General features: G+C 46.0%; 2 protein-coding genes across 2 annotated transcripts; both read right to left on the reverse strand.

The window, feature by feature from the left end:
* Positions 1 to 2,348: 2,348 nt before the first annotated feature.
* Positions 2,349 to 3,971, reverse strand: ndufa12 (NADH:ubiquinone oxidoreductase subunit A12). The gene is made up of 4 exons (XM_067254596.1): positions 3,849 to 3,971; positions 3,125 to 3,207; positions 2,834 to 2,921; positions 2,349 to 2,625 (listed from the first exon to the last, which is right to left on the reverse strand). The coding sequence occupies exons 1-4, from the start codon at positions 3,935 to 3,937 to the stop codon at positions 2,445 to 2,447; spliced, it is 441 nt and encodes a 146-aa protein (XP_067110697.1). The 5' UTR covers positions 3,938 to 3,971; the 3' UTR covers positions 2,349 to 2,444.
* A 683-nt stretch (positions 3,972 to 4,654) lies between these two features.
* Positions 4,655 to 18,513, reverse strand: fgd6 (FYVE, RhoGEF and PH domain containing 6). The gene is made up of 21 exons (XM_067254570.1): positions 18,383 to 18,513; positions 14,956 to 17,143; positions 12,784 to 12,898; positions 11,958 to 12,025; positions 11,821 to 11,851; positions 10,267 to 10,418; positions 9,971 to 10,127; positions 9,497 to 9,584; positions 9,203 to 9,253; positions 9,061 to 9,119; positions 8,855 to 8,926; positions 8,667 to 8,735; positions 8,471 to 8,554; positions 8,264 to 8,343; positions 8,060 to 8,162; positions 7,451 to 7,594; positions 7,256 to 7,358; positions 7,069 to 7,166; positions 6,830 to 6,958; positions 6,561 to 6,709; positions 4,655 to 6,459 (listed from the first exon to the last, which is right to left on the reverse strand). The coding sequence occupies exons 1-21, from the start codon at positions 18,390 to 18,392 to the stop codon at positions 6,423 to 6,425; spliced, it is 3,987 nt and encodes a 1,328-aa protein (XP_067110671.1). The 5' UTR covers positions 18,393 to 18,513; the 3' UTR covers positions 4,655 to 6,422.
* Positions 18,514 to 18,623: the final 110 nt, after the last annotated feature.

The raw sequence follows: 18,623 nt of genomic DNA on the forward strand, positions 1-18,623 counted from the left end.
AGGGAGGGAGGGAGGGAGGGAATTTAGCGTGGGAATCTGGGCCCCTGGTTAGTGATGCTGGTGTCGAGGAATCCCATCCCCTGCTTGTCTGAGCCCCTCAAGCCCCTCAATGGGCACTCTGACAGGACTATAATTCTGTAACTCCACATAACAGCCGGCTTGCTTGCCACTGTGTCTTCCAGTCTGGGCTGTGCTCCCCCTACCACATAAACATGCTCTGTTCAGTAAAGCTACTAATCTTCCCCTCTCTCTCTCTCTTTCTTTCTCTCTCTCCCTTTCCCTTTCCCTGTCTCTCTAGTGAGACACATATGGTGGCAACATAAACTGGGACAGAGGTATTTTTACAGCTCAAAGCTCAAGAGACCAAGTCAAAAGGACCCCAAATACCAAGAATAAAAAACATCACACTAACACACTAACCCATTAAACACAGCAAACACTCACAGTTTGGGGAATTCAAACGGACTCGATGTGCTATTTCAGCTCATTTATAAACACAGGAAGACTGGGATGAATAAGATAAGACAGAAGTGAAAAATTCAGAGCACACAAGTCTGGGGAAACAGACAGGGGTGGAGATATCAACTCAAAGTGACAGAGCAGTAGAGGAAGCTAAAAGGGAGATTTGGTGAGGCTTATACCAACTGACATGGGGCTTGGCCAGCAGGTGCTGAAGAAAAGGGATAGAGGGAGATAAGGTGGGAGGTCAGCTAAGAAGATCCAGGGGGAAGGGGGGGGAAAGATGTACCTTTTACAAAATGAGCCCCTTGGCTCCTTTCTGATTCCCAGCTGGCATTACAACCAAGCACAGATGCCACCTCATTATACTCTGCCTCGGCAGGAGAGAAGACACAACACATGCAGACCTCATTGGTGTTTCCAGTTATGTTCACTACCAGAGAAAGAGAGAAAGAGAAAGACAGAAAGGGGGGGTGGGTGGATTTTATCGAATAGGTCTATACAGGAAAATTATAGACCTGCTTGTTGTTTACAGTTTTGTTCTCTACGCCCTCGATTACACAGACTCAACAACCCACAGTGTATATACTTTAGATTGCCTGGATTGCACTCAAAAATGACCTAATGATTCAGCCTCATCTTTTGGATGTCTCTATCGTCACTTTTCACTACCCTTAAATCATGGTATGCTGTGTGGCAGTAAAGCTGGAAAAACCTGCCCCCCAAAAATTCTCCAAATTAAGGGTCCTTCAGAAGTCAAAAAAGGTACCCTTTCAAGCTACGTAGAAATGTTCCCTTTCCTTTTTTCTGTCACTTTTGTAATTGTACGGGATATGTATTAATTCAAATAAAACTACTGAGCTGGAACATGGAGAAATATTCGACTGCATTGCGATACACAAAACGTAAATGCCAATACTGAAACACAAGATAAACAGCGCCACCTAGTGGGAAGTTGAGTCGACAGAAAAATAATTGAGGTTATGGTCTTTTCGCCCTAGTGATCGTGAAACAAATGCATAAGAGGGTTTTGTACCGTACATTGACCCCCTCGACCTCCTCTTCCTCCTCCAAGCTGCTCCCCCGGGAGAAAAGGGACGACAGTCTTCTCATTTAACAACCCCTGGGCCTTGAAGAGACAGAGCAGGCTTCAATCTTTAGTGATATCTAGGTATGACATGTACTCCTCTACAGGACTAGTGAGCAATAGCTGGATGATAAAGATCCAACATTCAGCTCCTTAATATAAGAAGCTTTATTATGACACAATACTCTGTCCTGGTGTATCCACAGTGAACGTCCCTCTCTGTAAATACTCTGCCTCATATTACATTGTGCTACAAGCATCGGCTTGAATACAGTCGTACGTATTAGTTCAAGTACAAAATGTCAAACAAGGGGAAAACAAGTACATCAAAAATGCTAAGTTGAGAAACATCACGCTAAAACCATAATACAGTAAGGTAAACTCACCTCTCATTGTGCAGTCCCAGTGTGAGTGCTCAGAGCATATGAACAGAGGCTCTGAGGACCTGAGTCATCCTGTCAGTGGGCATGTGTCTGTATGTGAGCGTAATTGTCCTTCCCCTGGGTATTCAAACACCCTGATGTGATGCTCATCTGATGACCAGTCAGCACTAGAGTTACCAGGCACCCTTGTGTGAAATTCTGCAATCTACTCTTAGCTCAGCATAATCCTATTATACACAGTTACACACAAACCCACACACAGTGAAAAAGAGAGAGAGAGCGATCCACCAAAGTGAGGTGAGCATATTAATTTAACCAATGAAATCATGGATCTGTTAAACTCATGATATTGACTTAATTTCAACATAAGTTGCAGGTCACCAGAAGCATGCAGCCACATCAGATCACTCTACAACCACTTATATCTGTATAGAGACTTTATTGAGAGAAAAGGACACAGGCAAGAAATCAGTCATAATTTACAGGGGGTCGAAGGTCAGATGGGGTCACCAAGTTCACTGGGCCCCAGCCTGGGGAGGAACCCACTCCTCGATCTTCTTGCGGGTAGTGGGGTAGGGCACATACTGCTGAGCTGAGCCGCTCACATTGAACTGGTGAATCTCAGCCAAGAACTTCTTGGGCACGGGGGGGTGTGTGGTGGGGGGATCATCAGTCATACAGTGCAGCCAGCGATGCCTAGAGAGATAAAGAGTAGGGAGTTTACCTCTGTAGCATCGAAACTAGAACCTGACTCTAAACACCTGTGCATTAAACACTTTAAACATACAATACTAACTCCATATTTAGATTTGGAACTGGGATTGTGCTAAAACAGTATCTGCTGTTGCAGTTTATGGGTGTGCATGTCAAAACCGTGCCCAGTAACACCCAGTGATGTCCTTACCATTCTGAGGGCACCATGCTACCATCCACCTCCCACATGGTGTTCTTTCCATTCATCTCCGTGGTGTAGACCACCCAGCGGTGTCGTCCTACAGGGGAGAAGAGGAGGTATATCTCATGAAACGGAGTACAATTCTGTCACAGAACCAACATTCTGGTTTAGCTACCAAACAGCCATCTAAATCAGCAGGGATATCTGTGAGACCAGACCACACACACACACACACACACACACAGTGTATTGTATGTCTTCCTATGGTGTGGGTACTCAAGCTTGTGTCGTCAGTCTTACCAAAGAAGTAACGTGCGTCTTCAAAATACTTGTTTCCATACTTGTCCTCACCAATCAGTGCTCCTGTTTTGACATCATTTACCCTATTTATAAAATGAAGGGACACATTATCACTTTAGGGGAGATAATCAAATACGCATACGCATTTTGTTCGCATTTCGGTCTTTACCATCTAGCTCAGAGGTCTTCAACCCTGGTCCTCAGGGACCCCCTGTCCTGCATGTTTTAGATGTTTCCCTGCTCCAACACACCTGATTCAAATGAGTGGGTCGTTATCTAGCTCGGCAGAAGCCTGGTAACAACCTTTCATTTGAATCAGGTGTGTTGGAGCAGGGAAACATCTAAGACATGCAGGACAGGGGGTCCCTGAGGACCAGGGTTGAAGACCTCTGATCTAGCTAGTTATAACAGTGGGTAGCTATCTGGTAACAGTGCTATCTGAGCACCAAGGTGAGAAGTAAACGGGCTCTCTTGCATTACCTTACTTTACAAGTTTCTATGCGCCACTGGCTGTAAGTCTAGTTAGCTAAAACAGAATAATGGGACACTAGTATCTACCTTAGCAAGCAAGTACATGAACGTTTATGCATGATGTCAACTCCAATGCTAGCTAGCTAGTTACTACTGTAACTAGCTAAAGCTACTACTTGATAACGTGACACGAATATTGCTGTCAAATTGACGATGTGACGGTGCTTAAAACAAAAACATATCATATAATGACCTGAAAAATTGAACTAGTAGCCCACGAAGACCTCCATGACCTCCTATCTGTCCCAAAGCCCTTCGAAAGACCTGTACGTACTCCGCCATATTTACACAGGATTTTAGAGCGGTGGACAGTTCTACACGTAAATACTTCCGACCAGACAGTCGGAAATATTAGTATTAGGTTCCTCCTTTTAGTTGGCGTGTACCCACTGCAAGTACCCGTATGCTCGGTAGGGCTACCAATTTGATTTTTCATGTTGCTTTTGTTATCATCAATTTGTAAATACCAGCTCATACCCATGTACAGTACACATTTATAATAAAACCGTTTCAAGGTAACTGGAAAAATATATAGGCCAAGGCTACCAAAGACCAACAAAATAATTAATATGTACGTCTTAGACAGAGACTATAAGAAATGGCAAATTCACTCCAACATTCTTCCACTAAAACAGAGGGCTTTATGTTGGGGGCAAATCATGGAAAACAGCAAGTCTGAATACTGTCACGAGTTTTCAAAAATATATTCCTCCTAAGTGAGACTGAGATGGGGGTAAACCCTGCATGAGATTCAGAGCCGTGGCTAAGTATTGAGTCATTCAATTCTTTAATCTGAGTCGCCACCGAGCGCTTTAATTTCTTGCTATAAATAAGAAAAAGATGGAACAGCAGGGACATTTTACACACACACAAACCCAAAATATTTAAGAATTGCCACTACATTAATCTGTACTCTAAAAAAATGACTGTGACTGCTATGTTAACTACATGTATTCTCAACCCCTTGATTTCATAACGCATTCAACTGAGACAAGAAGCAAAGAACTTGGAGTTTTATTAAAAACTGTTGCCTGACAGTTACGTAAAAACATTGTATACAGTAGACACTGTAGCTGCAAATGTATGATTAGGATCTATTCTAGAAAAGGGTGAATATTAGCCACTTTAAATTATTTGTAGTTTTATTCTCCATCAGTGTAATAAACTTCATTTCCCAGGCCACAATGGAGTAGTGCAAATTATGGCAACCTGATTAGTACATCTGACTTCTGTCAAATTACACTTAAATACATTATGGGTATTTACATCCTTAATTGACAAAAGCAGGCCAACTTATGCCTGGAACTAAGCCAGGGAGTTAAAGGCACAACATACAGTAACTGTATGATGGTGCAGCATCATATAATACTTAAGGCACGGATGTAAAAGAAACCAATATTTTCATTTGGTCCCTAGTTATCAATTCAAATATGGCCTTTGATGATCATGCATTTTTTCTAAGAAGATCCAAACCATCTCCGCAACAAAAGACTAGGAAACCTTTTTTGTAAACAACCTCTTTGTGAAACCATCTAATTTTGCTAATAAAATTAGAGGAAGTACTTGATTAAAATATTAAAAAACTGCCACAACAATATATTTTGTTACATTTACAAAAAAAAACTAGTGAGGCAACCTGTGCTTTTACAAATGTCATGGCAAATACATGTAATTCATATGATAACAAAATTATGGACAATGAGAAATGTACAAAACTATAAATATTAACCCTGACAAGAAAGATAAATGTTACACTCCCAATTTTGATAAGACCACATCAGTGGTGATTGTCTAAAATATATTTAAACACTTAATGGCATGTAGTTAAAATCTACATTAATGTGATTTCCAGTTTTCTCCAGTATACCATTTTATACATATGTTAATTGTATTGCAAGACTAACAGAGGCACTTTATAAACAGAATCTCAGATAGAGACTTATTCCTTTTTTTAAACAAACATAATACCCATTTTCTGTCTCAAATTGTTTCACAGTTGAATCCAATCCCTAACAATACATCAAAGCCTTATCATAATTCCCCATTAAAGGATGCCACGGATGTCATTGTCCATGTTATTTCAGTCTATTTCCTCAGTTAAGAGTATGTTATAACAAGGTGCTCATTTCAAAGTGGATGGATCCTGTGTTCTCATTTGGATTCTTGGCAAATACTACGTTGATAACGTGCACCATATTTAGTTTCAAAACAAAGAAAAAACAAATTTCTTCTTTAAAACCCAGTCATAACTATCCTCAAAGTCATTCAAGGATTTAAAGTGGCAGTAGGAACCTGACTAAAGGTAGCACACCGCCCTCCAACAATAAACCCATGACACTTTCGCACACACACTTCTGGACTTGAACTTTGACCCACAGCTGTGACGCATCACTACCACTTGCCTTAGAGCTGCAGCTCCAGCAGCCTGAGAACACTCATTACCTCTCAGCATGGCTTGACCGCTTGTTTGTCAGGGCGGCTCTTGGAAGAAAAGTAAATAATAATGCTAACACAACAATGCCCTGTTTTAAAAAACGAATTGATCATGATAAAAATACAAATACAGTGCTGCCTGCTATGGGCACCACTGACGGTGGCAGTGTCTGGCAGGACGGTGGGGACATCTGGAGTGACAAGGACTCCACCCAGGGTATGGTGACAGCTTCCTGAGCTGGTGACCCCTGACCTGTGGTAAGGGTAGATTGTTGATTGAACTGGCTCCAGGTGTTGGGCAGGAGTTGACAGGTACTGATCCACGATGGCTGTGTTACAGAATCATGGCCTCCTGAAAAGCCTCTATCCACCTGAGAAAAACAACATCATCTTAAAATCCTCTGCAACTGGGAATGAAAACCTACAGTAGCTGGCCCATAATTCCCCTCTCCTTGGAAAGTTACCCCTTTACCTCTGTGCTGTGGGGATATCGTCAGCTTTGAAGATGTAGAACAGGGTGTTTTTATGGTACAATTTAAACTGCAACTTCTGGAAGGGTCCATACTTTTCCTCCCGAAGGAAGAAGCCCAGTAATGGCTGGCTCTCTAGGGCAGCAACATCCTGGGCAAGGTCAGATAAATAAACCCACTTTAATTACATTAGGCCTGTAGAGAGAGTGTAATCACCAAAGAAAAACACAACCCAGACCAAGACGTGAGCCTGCACAGCAGACAGTGTTACCTCGCTGGCAGCGTAGGTGTACAGGACTTTGTTCTTGATGACAAACCACAGCCTCTTCCACTGCTTCTTGTTGCTCTTAGACCTCTGTAGGTAGCCACTCATAGAGGAGTTCTCTGTGTTTGCAGATACCTACACGGAGGGTAAGGAACACATTTAAATGGCGCTTAGTCTCTTGAGATCATCTTCTACATGCAGACTGCCGAGTTGACACTTTGTTAATATTGGAATAATATGTGCACCTCTTTGAGTGCAGCGGGGATCTTCTTCTGTTTCCTGGAGAAAGAGAACGCTGCAGACTTCCCACTGGGCGACACTGCTGCTGACGCACAGCGGTCGCCTGCAAAACAACAACATTATATTTAACCACTGGAATGGTAGAAAGGCAATTATTATCCTAATATGTATACAATAGTCCCAAGGGCTTACTGTTCTCCTGCAGTTTGGCGAAACAGTGGTCACATACACGTGCAGGCTGATTCTTCAGGTACTCTAGATAGTATTTATTCGAGGAGCATGTCTGGCATACGACCTGCAACACACACAGAAGCACACAGTGATATTAGACTACCCAACGGCACACACAGACAGACACGGAGACATGTTGAGCGTGTGCAGTGGTACCTTCCCACAGGCACGGCAGTGATGTCGTCTCCAGGTGAGGGTGAACTCGCAGGTGCAGATCATACACATGGTGGCTCTCAGGTCTGGGATCCAGATAGGAGCCTTGGAGCCCAGTGGAGCCCCACTGTCCAGCACACCATCAGACTACAGGGAGAGAGAGGTGACATATATACAGGGAGAGAGAGGTTACATATATATACTGCTCTGGGCAAAATAAAGAGACCCCTCCAATTTGTCTTACATCAGCATTAGCATCTCTACATGTATGACAGCCATGTCTTTCCAGTGTCTGTTGTATTTCAATAAAGGCCAACCTCATGCTACTTAATGAAGCAGAAGGATACAGTGAGCATTAGGTTGCTTCCATCCTTGACATTTGAAAGAGGGCAGTTCAGAAGAACAAGGTCAAGCAGCAGACATTGGGGACCACAAAGCCATAGACATGCAGAGAGCCCAAAGCCACTCTCCTCTGACCGGGAGGGCCGCCAACTCATTCAAATATCACTCCACAACCGTAGGATGATGGCGGCAATTGGGTTGAAGTGCACAGCGAGGACGGTTCGTGGAAATTGGGTTAGCTTCTCCTCCCACATGGGATAGGACCCTTACCTCCTCCTGACTGCGGCTTGATGTGAATGTTATCTTTTTCTTGGTGTAGTCGTCTATCGCCTTGGCAATAGCCTCCAGCCACTCATCCCTCTCTGTAGCTGAGCTGTTGGTCCACACAACAATACACACAACAGTATGAATCAATGAGAGCTTATGACTTTTGGTGCTGCATTCTTTAAGCATTCGATGCTGGCCGGTGCTCACCTGGCAGAGAGGATGAAGGAGCGTTCAACACTCTCGATGTTCAGCTCGTTCTGATACGCCTCCTGACTGGGCTTGCTGACCTGGGGAACACACACCGCCAACCCCGTTCCACACGCGTCAGGCTTACAGGTAGACATGGCTGCTCTCCTCCACACAGTTCCCATGGAGACAGCCCTGTGTGCTGTGTGGGTTCAATGCTGTACTCACCTTCATGCCTGCTAGAGACAGCATGCTGTTGAGTTTGTACTGGCCAGACTGGACTGGAGTGGTGTACAGCATGGCATCATTAAACTGGGAGAGACACACACATCCACAGAATGTTAAAAATCATACACATGGTGACAGTGTAACTTCCTGCATCAGTTATCAAAGCCTCCAGTATCCCAGGGTACTCTGCACTTACCAGGAAGAACATACGAGGCTGCATGATCTTTCTGGACAGCTTCATCAGAGTGCCCTCCTTCAGGAACACCTGGGGGAGGAAGTGACATCAACAATTCATTCAGTTTTCGATCATCCTTCTCAGTCAACGTTGACTGACAACATGGATGTCAGGTCACCTGTGTGCATCAGGATTCAGAGGTCACTCACCCTGCCAGGCTGCACAATTTCATGATGACCATTCAGACTATACTGGATTTGCATCAGCTTTTGAAAATTATCCTGAAAATACAATGACAACAAAGGCTGTTGGAGATGGATTCAGAATCCTCTTCAACCTTTAAACGTTTTTGTAAAGTTTGAGTTATTTCAGCCAGAGGAAAGATGGTTGGTCCAACAAACATCTGTGTTCTTACCCCTTGTTTCATGATGTCGTTAGCATGGTTGGCCACTTCCTTCACGATACCCAAAGCAGCTGTGTGGACGACAGAGACATGGGATGAAGGTCAGGCTGTTTGCAGTGGTACATACAAGCTGAGGGAGGAACAGCTCTTTTACCTTGTGTGTCTTTATAATCAGAGGAGTCCTCAGGTAGGTTCTTCAGGTAATCTGGGGAGGGTCCAAAAGACAACACATCTATGGATCATTTTCGATATGGTGCAGTGGCTAGGCAGCCAAATGACACAATCCACATGTGAATGGAAGCTGCGGTTTGCTGCCATGTCCACTAGGTGCCAGTATGGCATCATTGCAGTTGCTGGAACTAACAAAGCCTACTGGAGGAAGTACTGAGCTTGGATATTCTGTCTGTCCACCGACAGAGGTATGATTTAACACTCATTAAGCATGTACCTGTCAGTAGCAGCTGGTACTGGGGAATTCTCTGAACTGGTTTGAGCAGGTAGTGTTTCAGAGCTAGACTGGCACATCGGGGACTTATCTGAGACAGAGAACAGAGAACGGTCACAAACAGAGCGGTCACACACAACTACACTTATTCATGTTTATATATACAGTACCAGTCAAAAGTTTGGACACATTTTCCCAATGTGTCCAAACTTTTGGCTGGTACTGTATACACACACACACACACACACACACACACATAAGCATACTGAGCAGCACTCTGCGATGCTTGTTTATATCTTGACCAACTCAATCACTAAACCATTAACATTTGGAGAGGAACTTCCTATGAAATGACCAAACTCACTCTCCATTTTCTCTTTCTAAACAAACAAACAAACAAACCAACGAACACAAACAAATGTGATTGTTTTTCTTCCGTTTACACACACACAAAAACACAGAAAATGTTTAATATACCTCAAATTCTCGAACGACTGCAGCAAAGCTAGCGTTTTTCCTGGACTGTTCGTCCAGAAGGGCGACATTGTTGTCAAACTGGCGGATGTACGTGGAGTACATCTTCAAGTAAGGCCCCTTCTGGACAAAGATGTCTGCCAGTCTCTGGTGATCTGACCTACACAGTGGACAGCCAAAGGAAAACAAGGTCAAACGAGAAAAATATCAGTGGTATCAGAGGCTCTGCAAACCCATATGTACAGACAGGAGTGAAGTCTTATGAAGGTACTGATGGTATAAAGTGTGTGTGTGTGTACCAGTGAGCCACCCTCTCCTCCAGCTCCCGGAGCAGGTCTCTGTTGAGCTGATAGAGCTGAGGCAGGTAGTACAGGATCTGGTTGAGAATACGCTCCTCAACAACCGGCTTCCCATTCTGACGTGTCGCCTTGGCAACTGCGTCCCGGAAATCCTGAAGAAAGGCAATAGGTCAATGCTGATAAAGCTAGGAGGTATAGTGACACACACCCACACACACACACACACACACAAAAGACCAGTGGGGGTTATGAATAACAACATCCAGCAGTGTAGGACCACCTGGTTATCACCTCATAAACATGCCTCCTCCTGTAACTCTGACACACATAAACAGTGCTGAGTCAGCGCTGCCCGGCACACCAACACACACATCCACCTGGAAGGAAGTGGTCAGACAGGACACCTTCCAAATGTCCCAGCAAACACACACTCACCCACACCCACACCCACAGTCAGGGCTGAGCACACGCACACACACACACACACACACACACACACACACACACACACACACACACACACACACACACACACACACACACACACAAACACACACACAGTAAAGCCTTTCTGTTTCAGGCAGCAGACATCTGAAAAGTATAAAGGGGTGACAGAAACACAAGCGACATGACTCAAACTTCTCTCCCCCACTTGTTTTGTTTTTTAAATCTCTCTCAGCCCATCTACATTCTCAGTCCTGGTGGTTCTGCTGCCTTATCGACCACATCAGATCTGATAACATAAGAGTAGGCTACATTAAATAAAAACTCAACCTATAAGGTATAGGGGTGGAGGACCACAAACACACACACCACAAACACACACAGGATTAGCTGAGGCATTTGTAAGTCTGGGGGTCCACTCGTTCTGCCCAGGAAGCAGCTGTTGTGGTCAGGGCCAGCTATGGAGACTAAAGAATGTGATTTGACCTCTTTCTTTAAAAGTCTTCCTCTCCCTCCCCCTCTCCTGCAGACTCCAATTGAAAAGTAATCCAACTGCGGATCCACTCAACACTGGCATAGCCTCACATAGACACACAGACACTTGACCCTGTGCGTGTATGCTGGTTAAAGTCTAACAAGGTTTCAAGGTGCCTCTCGGTTCTAGTCTATTCTGCCAAACTTTCTGCAGGTTGAACAAAGAAAATCTTGCAGTTATCAATGTAGAACATGAACAACGCTGAACCGAAGCTTAATGATATTAGTCTTAAAATAAACAAAACACTACATGGAAAGTATTCCTTACAGCCTCGTGGCTAGTATTGGAGTAGTTATGGAGGTCCAAAGTATGAACATGATCGCCACCCTGATACACAGATCATCAGACGGACCACAGCCACCCTCAACCTCTCTGACAGTGTGGAGGCTCTACATCCCATCACACACCTGCCACCCTGCACTGAGCAGGTGTCCCCGGCCCCCCTAACCTCCGTCTCACCTTCCAGCCCTACAGGGTCCACGGCAGGGCGGAACCCCTGAACGACGCCGGCAGAAACACAAGAGGGAAGGAGAGCGGCTGCCAACAAACAATCAATAAAGATTTCAAGTACTTACTATGTGAAGTAGTTTCAGAACATCCACAAACCTGTAGAGGGGGAACATGTGTGATCAACAGGAAAAAAGGGATTAATGTTTTGACCATGTAGGAAGTGTGTGTGTGTTGTGTGTGTGTGTGTGTGTATACCACTCACACTTTCTCCGAGCTCATGATCTCCTGGGCTATGTGAACGACCTTCCTCCTCTTCACCTCATCCTCCTGCTGTACAGAACAGATAGACAAGACAGTCAGCCACAGCCGCCAGACAGGGTTGTCTGGACAAAGACAACGTCTCACTTACATTGTCACTGCAGCCAACCATGCTGGCCTCCTGCTGTGCTGTCTAATCTTCAAGGGTTCTGAACGGGCGACCAAGTCATTTGTCTTTGTGTTCCAAAGCTGAGCTGTAATATTGCTCCTCTCCCTCTCTTTGTAGTTGAGTGTTCACCTCTTCTCCAGTCTCTGATTGTGAGTGCTATAGTGTGGCAGAGGGCGGTCTCTCTGGGGTCTTAATTTGGACAGGGGCATTGCCCCTGTTTGACTGAAAGGGCCTCCTGCTCCTAATTGTGTGTGCGCACGTGTGTGTGTGTGTCGTGTTTGGCACAGACACAATCTTTAAGAGTATCACAGATAGGAGGGCCAGACAGGACAAAGACATTTTAAGCGCTATTCCTGACCCCTGAGCTCTCCCTGTCTACTCCACCCCATCCTCCACCACAGCCACATCCAATCTGCTCCCTCCAGTCCCTATCAGACAGAGTGACGGCTCCATCCTTGGCAGGGTGTGATATAACCCCTGCCCTCCACCTCCCCCTCCCTGTCGTGTGGGCTTGACACCAGCCCTCCACCCATAATGTTTGGTGCCAGCTGTGAGCGAATGATGTGGGTCTGAAGCTATATCAACTCTGCTCTACAGCTGAAAAACATGACAGCATTGTTTTTCTGCGTGTGTGTGTGTGTACGTACGAAGAGAGTTTTACCTGTTTATCTTCTAATGGGTCCAGGTGTTCTTTGCTGGAGGTGGAGCTGTTGTCATCCTCGTCGGAGCTGTGGCCTTCCTCCTCTGACTGCGGGCCGTCCTGCCTCAGCCAGGCCCTGACAAACAGGAAGCCTCAATCACCACACTGGAACTATCCGCATGGAAACCAACTCAAGAGTTCACCCACACATGAAAATACACTGACAATAGTGTATATTTGCACACACACAGACAGACACACGCACAAATACATTCAGGAGAAAGTCAAGAGCCAGGAGGACTCCATATCTTGTCTGTTGGCACCAACCGTTCCTGCACAGCCGTCATACACAACAAGTTTGTCTGCCACACTAGTGCAGGTAATTACATGTGTGCTGGTGTGTCACCGATGTTTATATCTATGCTTCACTGGGCTGTGATAGGAATACAACTATCTCCGGAAGATGTTGTCAAGACAACAAACTCCCGAGCACTGTCTGCTTTCTAATCTGAAGGCGGTTTTGCAGCACTGTCAATGTCTGTGTTTAGGTCTCTTCTCTCTTAGCCCCCTTATCTTAACAGACTACTGATCATTCTCTTCCTCCCTTCCTCTCACTTGCTTTCTCTTAACCAGGGCTCGACGGCACTTTATCTTTTCTTGATCCATCTCTGCCCTGTCTCTCATTTTGAACCCCCCCCCCCCATTCCCATCTCTTTCTCCTTGTCCTCCGTCTCAATATCTTTCTTCCTCTTCCTCTCCCTCTCTCTCCCGTCTCTCTCTCAATAGAAAGGCATTCCTGGACACTGGATCAGGCACAGAGACCCACTTGTTTACTGCCTGAAGCTAGTTACATAAACCAAACAGGCTAAGATGCCTGGGAAACACTACAGATTCACACAAGCACACACACATTTGGGTCACTTTTAAACAGCGAAAAACACACAGCAAAAATAAATGCAAGAAATATTCTAAGTAACAAACAGGGGTGGCAAGATACCCTTCACTGCTAGATTCATGGACATAGACAATTATTCCACGGACATTCTTTGTCCATCCCACCACCTAGACACACACACCTCCACCTAGCCTATGAACTGACTAAGCTAGTTAACCTTGACCTCACTGCTATTGTGTGCCTCAGCAGCACACACACACACACACACACACAGTGGAAACGGGAAACTTGTGATCCATTACGAAAACAGATACACCCAGAATACTTGAGTGGGCAACGTGATTAGGTTAGGGTGAGTTTGGAGGCCTGACTCCTGTTAGCAACTATTCCAGACACTTGCCCTCCTCTGCCTGTGGCCTGTAGGACTAGCTATCTCTCTCAATGCCTTAAGACTATGAATGCTAATGCATGAACTACAATTGAAAATAGGCCTAGTCGTTTCAAATTCAAGAGACAAAGGGAGGGAGAGAGCGAGAGTGATGAGGGAAAAGAGAAAGCGAGTGATTAAAAGGGAGGGAGGAAGAAGGAGAGTCTAGTGGTTGGCGGAGGTTTATTTTCCCTGTTCAGAGTGCTGTGCGGCGTTTCTGCGATTCTCAGACATTTCCTGCCCTGGCCACTGAAAATAACCCACAGGAAAACAGCCCAACCTGCTACACATCAATGCTCTATTCACAGCCTGGGCCTCGAGCAAGAAGGCTAACTTTCACATTCATATTATTCAACCTGCTAATGCTATTTACAGCCATGTTCAGTTCATGTACTATGCCGTACACTTGTACTGCATGTTTTGTAACAATGTAATTACTAGCCTAGATAATACTGTGTTATTAACATAACATGTAATAGCGGGGCCCAGTCTTTGTTATTGACCCTACACTCGAAAACAGCCTCAGGTCTTGCCATTGGACTCCTGGACTATTTTCCCCCCGGGAACACAACTCTTGTTTCTCACCATGCTGAAGTAACAATAAGTAGTTAAAGGATGACTGAGTTATTTGCTTTAGGCAACAAATGATCAGAGGGCGTCCATGAACTCAATGCCTCTTGATACTTGAGTCATGACTCTAACAGACACAATGGCACAGGGAAACAAACTCCCAGACTGCAGAAACCTGACCCTAGTACTTTCAGTAAGTGTGTGTGATGAGGATAATACCCACACATGAAGTTCCACACAAAGAAATGCATTCATAAACACACAGACATCAACACACACTCACAGGCAAACCATAGAGTACCTCTCATAATCACTGCCCTGCGATCTCTCATAGTTTGCAGGGCTTTCATAGGGATCTTGCACTTCGTAGACATCGGTGTGTGTGTCTAGGTCATCCAAACTGTGTTTCCAGCCCAGCCGTGCGCTGTGGAAAGGCAGATTCATGTACTCCGGTATCTCCTCATACAAAGGAACGTTCTCGTACTCCACCGAGCCTTCTCCCACATCCCCACTCCCGTTTGGCACCCCCATGCTGCCATTAGGCTGCTCCAGAGTGTTCTCCCCCCTATCTGGCTCTGCGCTGGTACAGTCCAGAGACTGCCCCCCTCTAACCAGAAGCTTTGGTAGCATCTTGACAGACAGTGGGAGTTCTAGGAGCTTCCGGAAGGAGAGGCTCCTCTTCTGGCCATCTGTGCGAGCCAGGTCAGCTGCGGAGAAGGACTGTGCCCTCTGCTTCCCCCCCAGCGGCACTCGAGCCTGGGGGGGCACACTGCTCCTGCTGGACACCTGTCTGCTGAAGAAGGTCACGCTGGGCCGGGGGAAGCGCCAGCCTGCCTTCTCCTGGGGGGGTGCAGGGAGTTCCCTCATGGGGGTGTTGGCATGTGGAGGGGCTGGGGGGCAGATGGACAGGAGGGCCGGTGCGGGCAAGCTGTGTCTCTGAGGCTTCCGGGGCGGGGCCCTGGGGGAGCTCTCCTCCATGGAGCTGGCTTTCCGTGCTGTGGCGAGAGGCGGGTGGCAGCTGAGCTTGATCTGTTTGGGTAGACTGCGTGTGATGGGGTAACGCTCAAAGTCGCCATACCCATCCTCTTCCTCTTCGTTTTTCTCATCTTCTAAATCACCTTTCCCCTCGGGGGTCAGTGCGGACGGCTCCTGCTGAGAGAGCAGGTCCAGAGAGTGGGAGGTGCTCCTGTTGAGGCAAGGGGCCAAGTATGACACTCTGTGGAGGCGTGGGGAGAGGGACATTTGTCGAGGCGGGGGCATAGGCGCATCAGGTTCCTCCAAGTCCTGAATGGGTGGAGAGTCTTCAGACAACCCATCTGTGTGTTCAACACCTACAAGGCTGAGGACCGGACCCTCGCTCCCCCCAGTGTCCCCAGCCTCATTCACCTGCATGCGTTCCTCTGTCGCCGACTCCTGGGTGCTGCCCTCCAGGCCAACCTGTCTCACCAGGGCGAGCTTCCTAGGTTTGCGTGGCAGAGGCACCGGTAGGGGCTTACTGGGGGCTGCAGGGAGATACTGGCTGGGTGGCAACCTAGGAGCCTGAGCCCTGCTGCGTATATGGGGGGGAGGACTGTCGGGCTGTCTGTCAGCCTCAGGAGAGGTGGTAGAGAGGGAAGGCTGCTGAGGAGGAGGGGGGAGAGTAGGGGAAGCAGTCCGAGGAGCAGGGCAGAGAGCTGGGGAGACAACATCCATCTTATTGGTGTCAATATTGTCTGTGTTACAGGTGTCTATGTCAGTGTGTTCTTTAGGAGCCTCAGAGCGGGTCTCGGTATCTGGCCCCTCTGGAGAAGCATGTAAGTGGTCAACCAAGCCAGACTGACCCCTCAGGACCTCCTGTTCTCCTTGCGGTCGTTGCTCGCTCCTCTGTCCCTCTGTTGTCGCCTGTCCTTTCTCTAGGTTCCTGTGCCTCTCAGGCCTCTGAGGTTTGTCCTTGTGCTTGGGGTTGTTGATCACCCCTCCACCCATCTGTCCCCCTACGGTCTCTTCCCCATTGTCTGTGTTGACTTGCTGTCTGGTCACCAGCGTTCTGGAACCTTCTGTGGAGTTTCCATTCTGACACAGGCTGTGGACATCACTTCTGATCTCCGTGGAATTTCCACTTCCATTCCCTAGTCGTTGGCATGGCAAGCATTCCTGGAGCCCACAGGAACAAATCGGAATGATGTAGTCTGAGTGGCAACGGCTGGGCTCCACAATCCCGTTTTTGGAATTGAGGAGGGAGAGGTTGTCCTCTTCCGCCCCACATTGTTCCTGAGTACAGATGTTGGGCACACTGGGTTTGGGGAGGACAACTGAGGGGGCAGGGTTTTTAGAAAGGCATGGTTTTGGTGCCACGACAGGTTTAGCTCTCTTCAGTGCGGCAGGAGAGGGCTGGGATAGGACGGGGGGCTGTGAGAGGGGCAGGTCTGGTTTAGGGGGGATGGGAGGAGGTGATGGTTTGGCAGAGGGTGTGAGTTTGGGTTTAGGAGCCACTGGTGGCTTCTTCACACCTGCAGAGAGAGGAAGAGGGGAACACGTTAGACAATAGAGGGATGGTGTCTGCATTCTGCTGCAGACATCTCGTGGCAAAATGTATGATCTCTTCAATCCTCGCTTACACTGAACAACATAATGAGTCAAGACAAGACTATGTGTAATGATTACTGTGTTATAATGCTCTCTAGCACATAGTTGCGTAGGGGGTCTGATAGCAAGGATTGAAGTGTCAATCTTAGAGCATCTGTGGTAATGAGGTTTGTTTGTTGCTTCTTGTTTTCTTTCTAACAGAAAAACGTTGATGCTTTATACTGTGATTAGTGAATGAATGTCACTGCATCAGTTAGAGTAATGTCTTTGTTCATTTAAACTGGTTCCATAATTAAAGAAGGATGAGTCCATATGACTTCTATTGAACGAGATTCTAAAATAAATATCACGTTATTAAGTATGTCTGACACACGTTCTCTGATAGAGACCCATGAAGTTGAGTCGGTTCTTGGCTTGTTTATTTTCGACAGAGGAAATGTGGTTTCAGCTCCATTGGCGAGATTCCAATTTCAATTGTGTGTTCTCTCCTCGTGCTTCCTTCTTGTTCACTGTATCGCATGGATTAATAATGTACAGGTTTCTCGAATAAGGACCAGTGTGTGTGTGTGTGTGTGTGTTTGTGTGTTACTGTTTCAGGCCTGATCAGAAAGACTCGAAAAGAAATCCTAGCCAGGCAACACCACGAGAAGCGGAGTCATCGAGCGGATGACCTTACCTACAGGCACTCATGGAAAAAGTCTGTAAAAAGTCTGTGCCATATAGCACTACTTTTAGCCAAACAGATTGTACACATTCCGCAATAAAAAAACATTCTCACATCGTATAACATGACATGTTCGATTGGTAAATTAGCTAGCTACGCTTTCACCAAGATAACGTTTCTTGCCCATCAGTGGAACCGCAGCACAGATGTTTTCACACAAAGAGCTGAACTCCCTCTGAGAACAGATTTGGCCATATGCTGCAAGTTGCATTCATTTTCTTTCTGCAACCACGGCTAAATAAAATCGAAAGAAATCTCTTGCTTAGCTACGAATGATGAAAGCTATAATTAGGAAACACAGTAATTATAACGCATATAAGAAATTGAGTTTACTTTGTTATATAATGTATTTTCAATCAACTTAACAATAAATGTTACAACATTTGCCTTGTCGACAAAATGCAACAACAATGTTTCTCAATCCATCCAGGAAACAAACCTGAGCTCATGACTCCCGACTTGGTCCTTTCTCCATGAGTTAAATTCCTACTTTCAATGGAATGGCATGGAATTTAAAAAGTCGTCTATACAATACACCATTATCGTCTTCAAATACCAATGCGTATAGCGGTTAAAATCCATGTGATCGTTCGTTGATGCAGCGACTGGTGCGTCTATAAACTATCTCCTCATGATTTTTATTCCATTTTTCCCGAAGTTTTCTCAACGGTGCTGTTTCC

This window comes from Osmerus mordax, chromosome 17, assembly GCF_038355195.1.
Source record: "Osmerus mordax isolate fOsmMor3 chromosome 17, fOsmMor3.pri, whole genome shotgun sequence".
NCBI lineage: Eukaryota > Metazoa > Chordata > Actinopteri > Osmeriformes > Osmeridae > Osmerus > Osmerus mordax.

Excerpts from the sequence above, each read along its gene's own strand:
- fgd6 (XM_067254570.1), bottom strand. Across the intron at positions 9,585-9,970 it reads CAGTCGTTCGAGAATTTGAG|ATAAGTCCCCGATGTGCCAG; the intron begins GTATATTAAACA and ends TCTCTGTCTCAG. Across the intron at positions 8,555-8,666 it reads AGCCTCGTATGTTCTTCCTG|TTTAATGATGCCATGCTGTA; the intron begins GTAAGTGCAGAG and ends TGTCTCTCCCAG.
- ndufa12 (XM_067254596.1), bottom strand. The coding sequence starts at position 3,937 with ATGGCGGAGTACGTACAGGTCTTTCGAAGGGCTTTGGGACAGATAGGA. Across the intron at positions 2,922-3,124 it reads AGACGCACGTTACTTCTTTG|GACGACACCGCTGGGTGGTC; the intron begins GTAAGACTGACG and ends TCTCCCCTGTAG. Across the intron at positions 2,626-2,833 it reads AGCATGGTGCCCTCAGAATG|GCATCGCTGGCTGCACTGTA; the intron begins GTAAGGACATCA and ends TTATCTCTCTAG.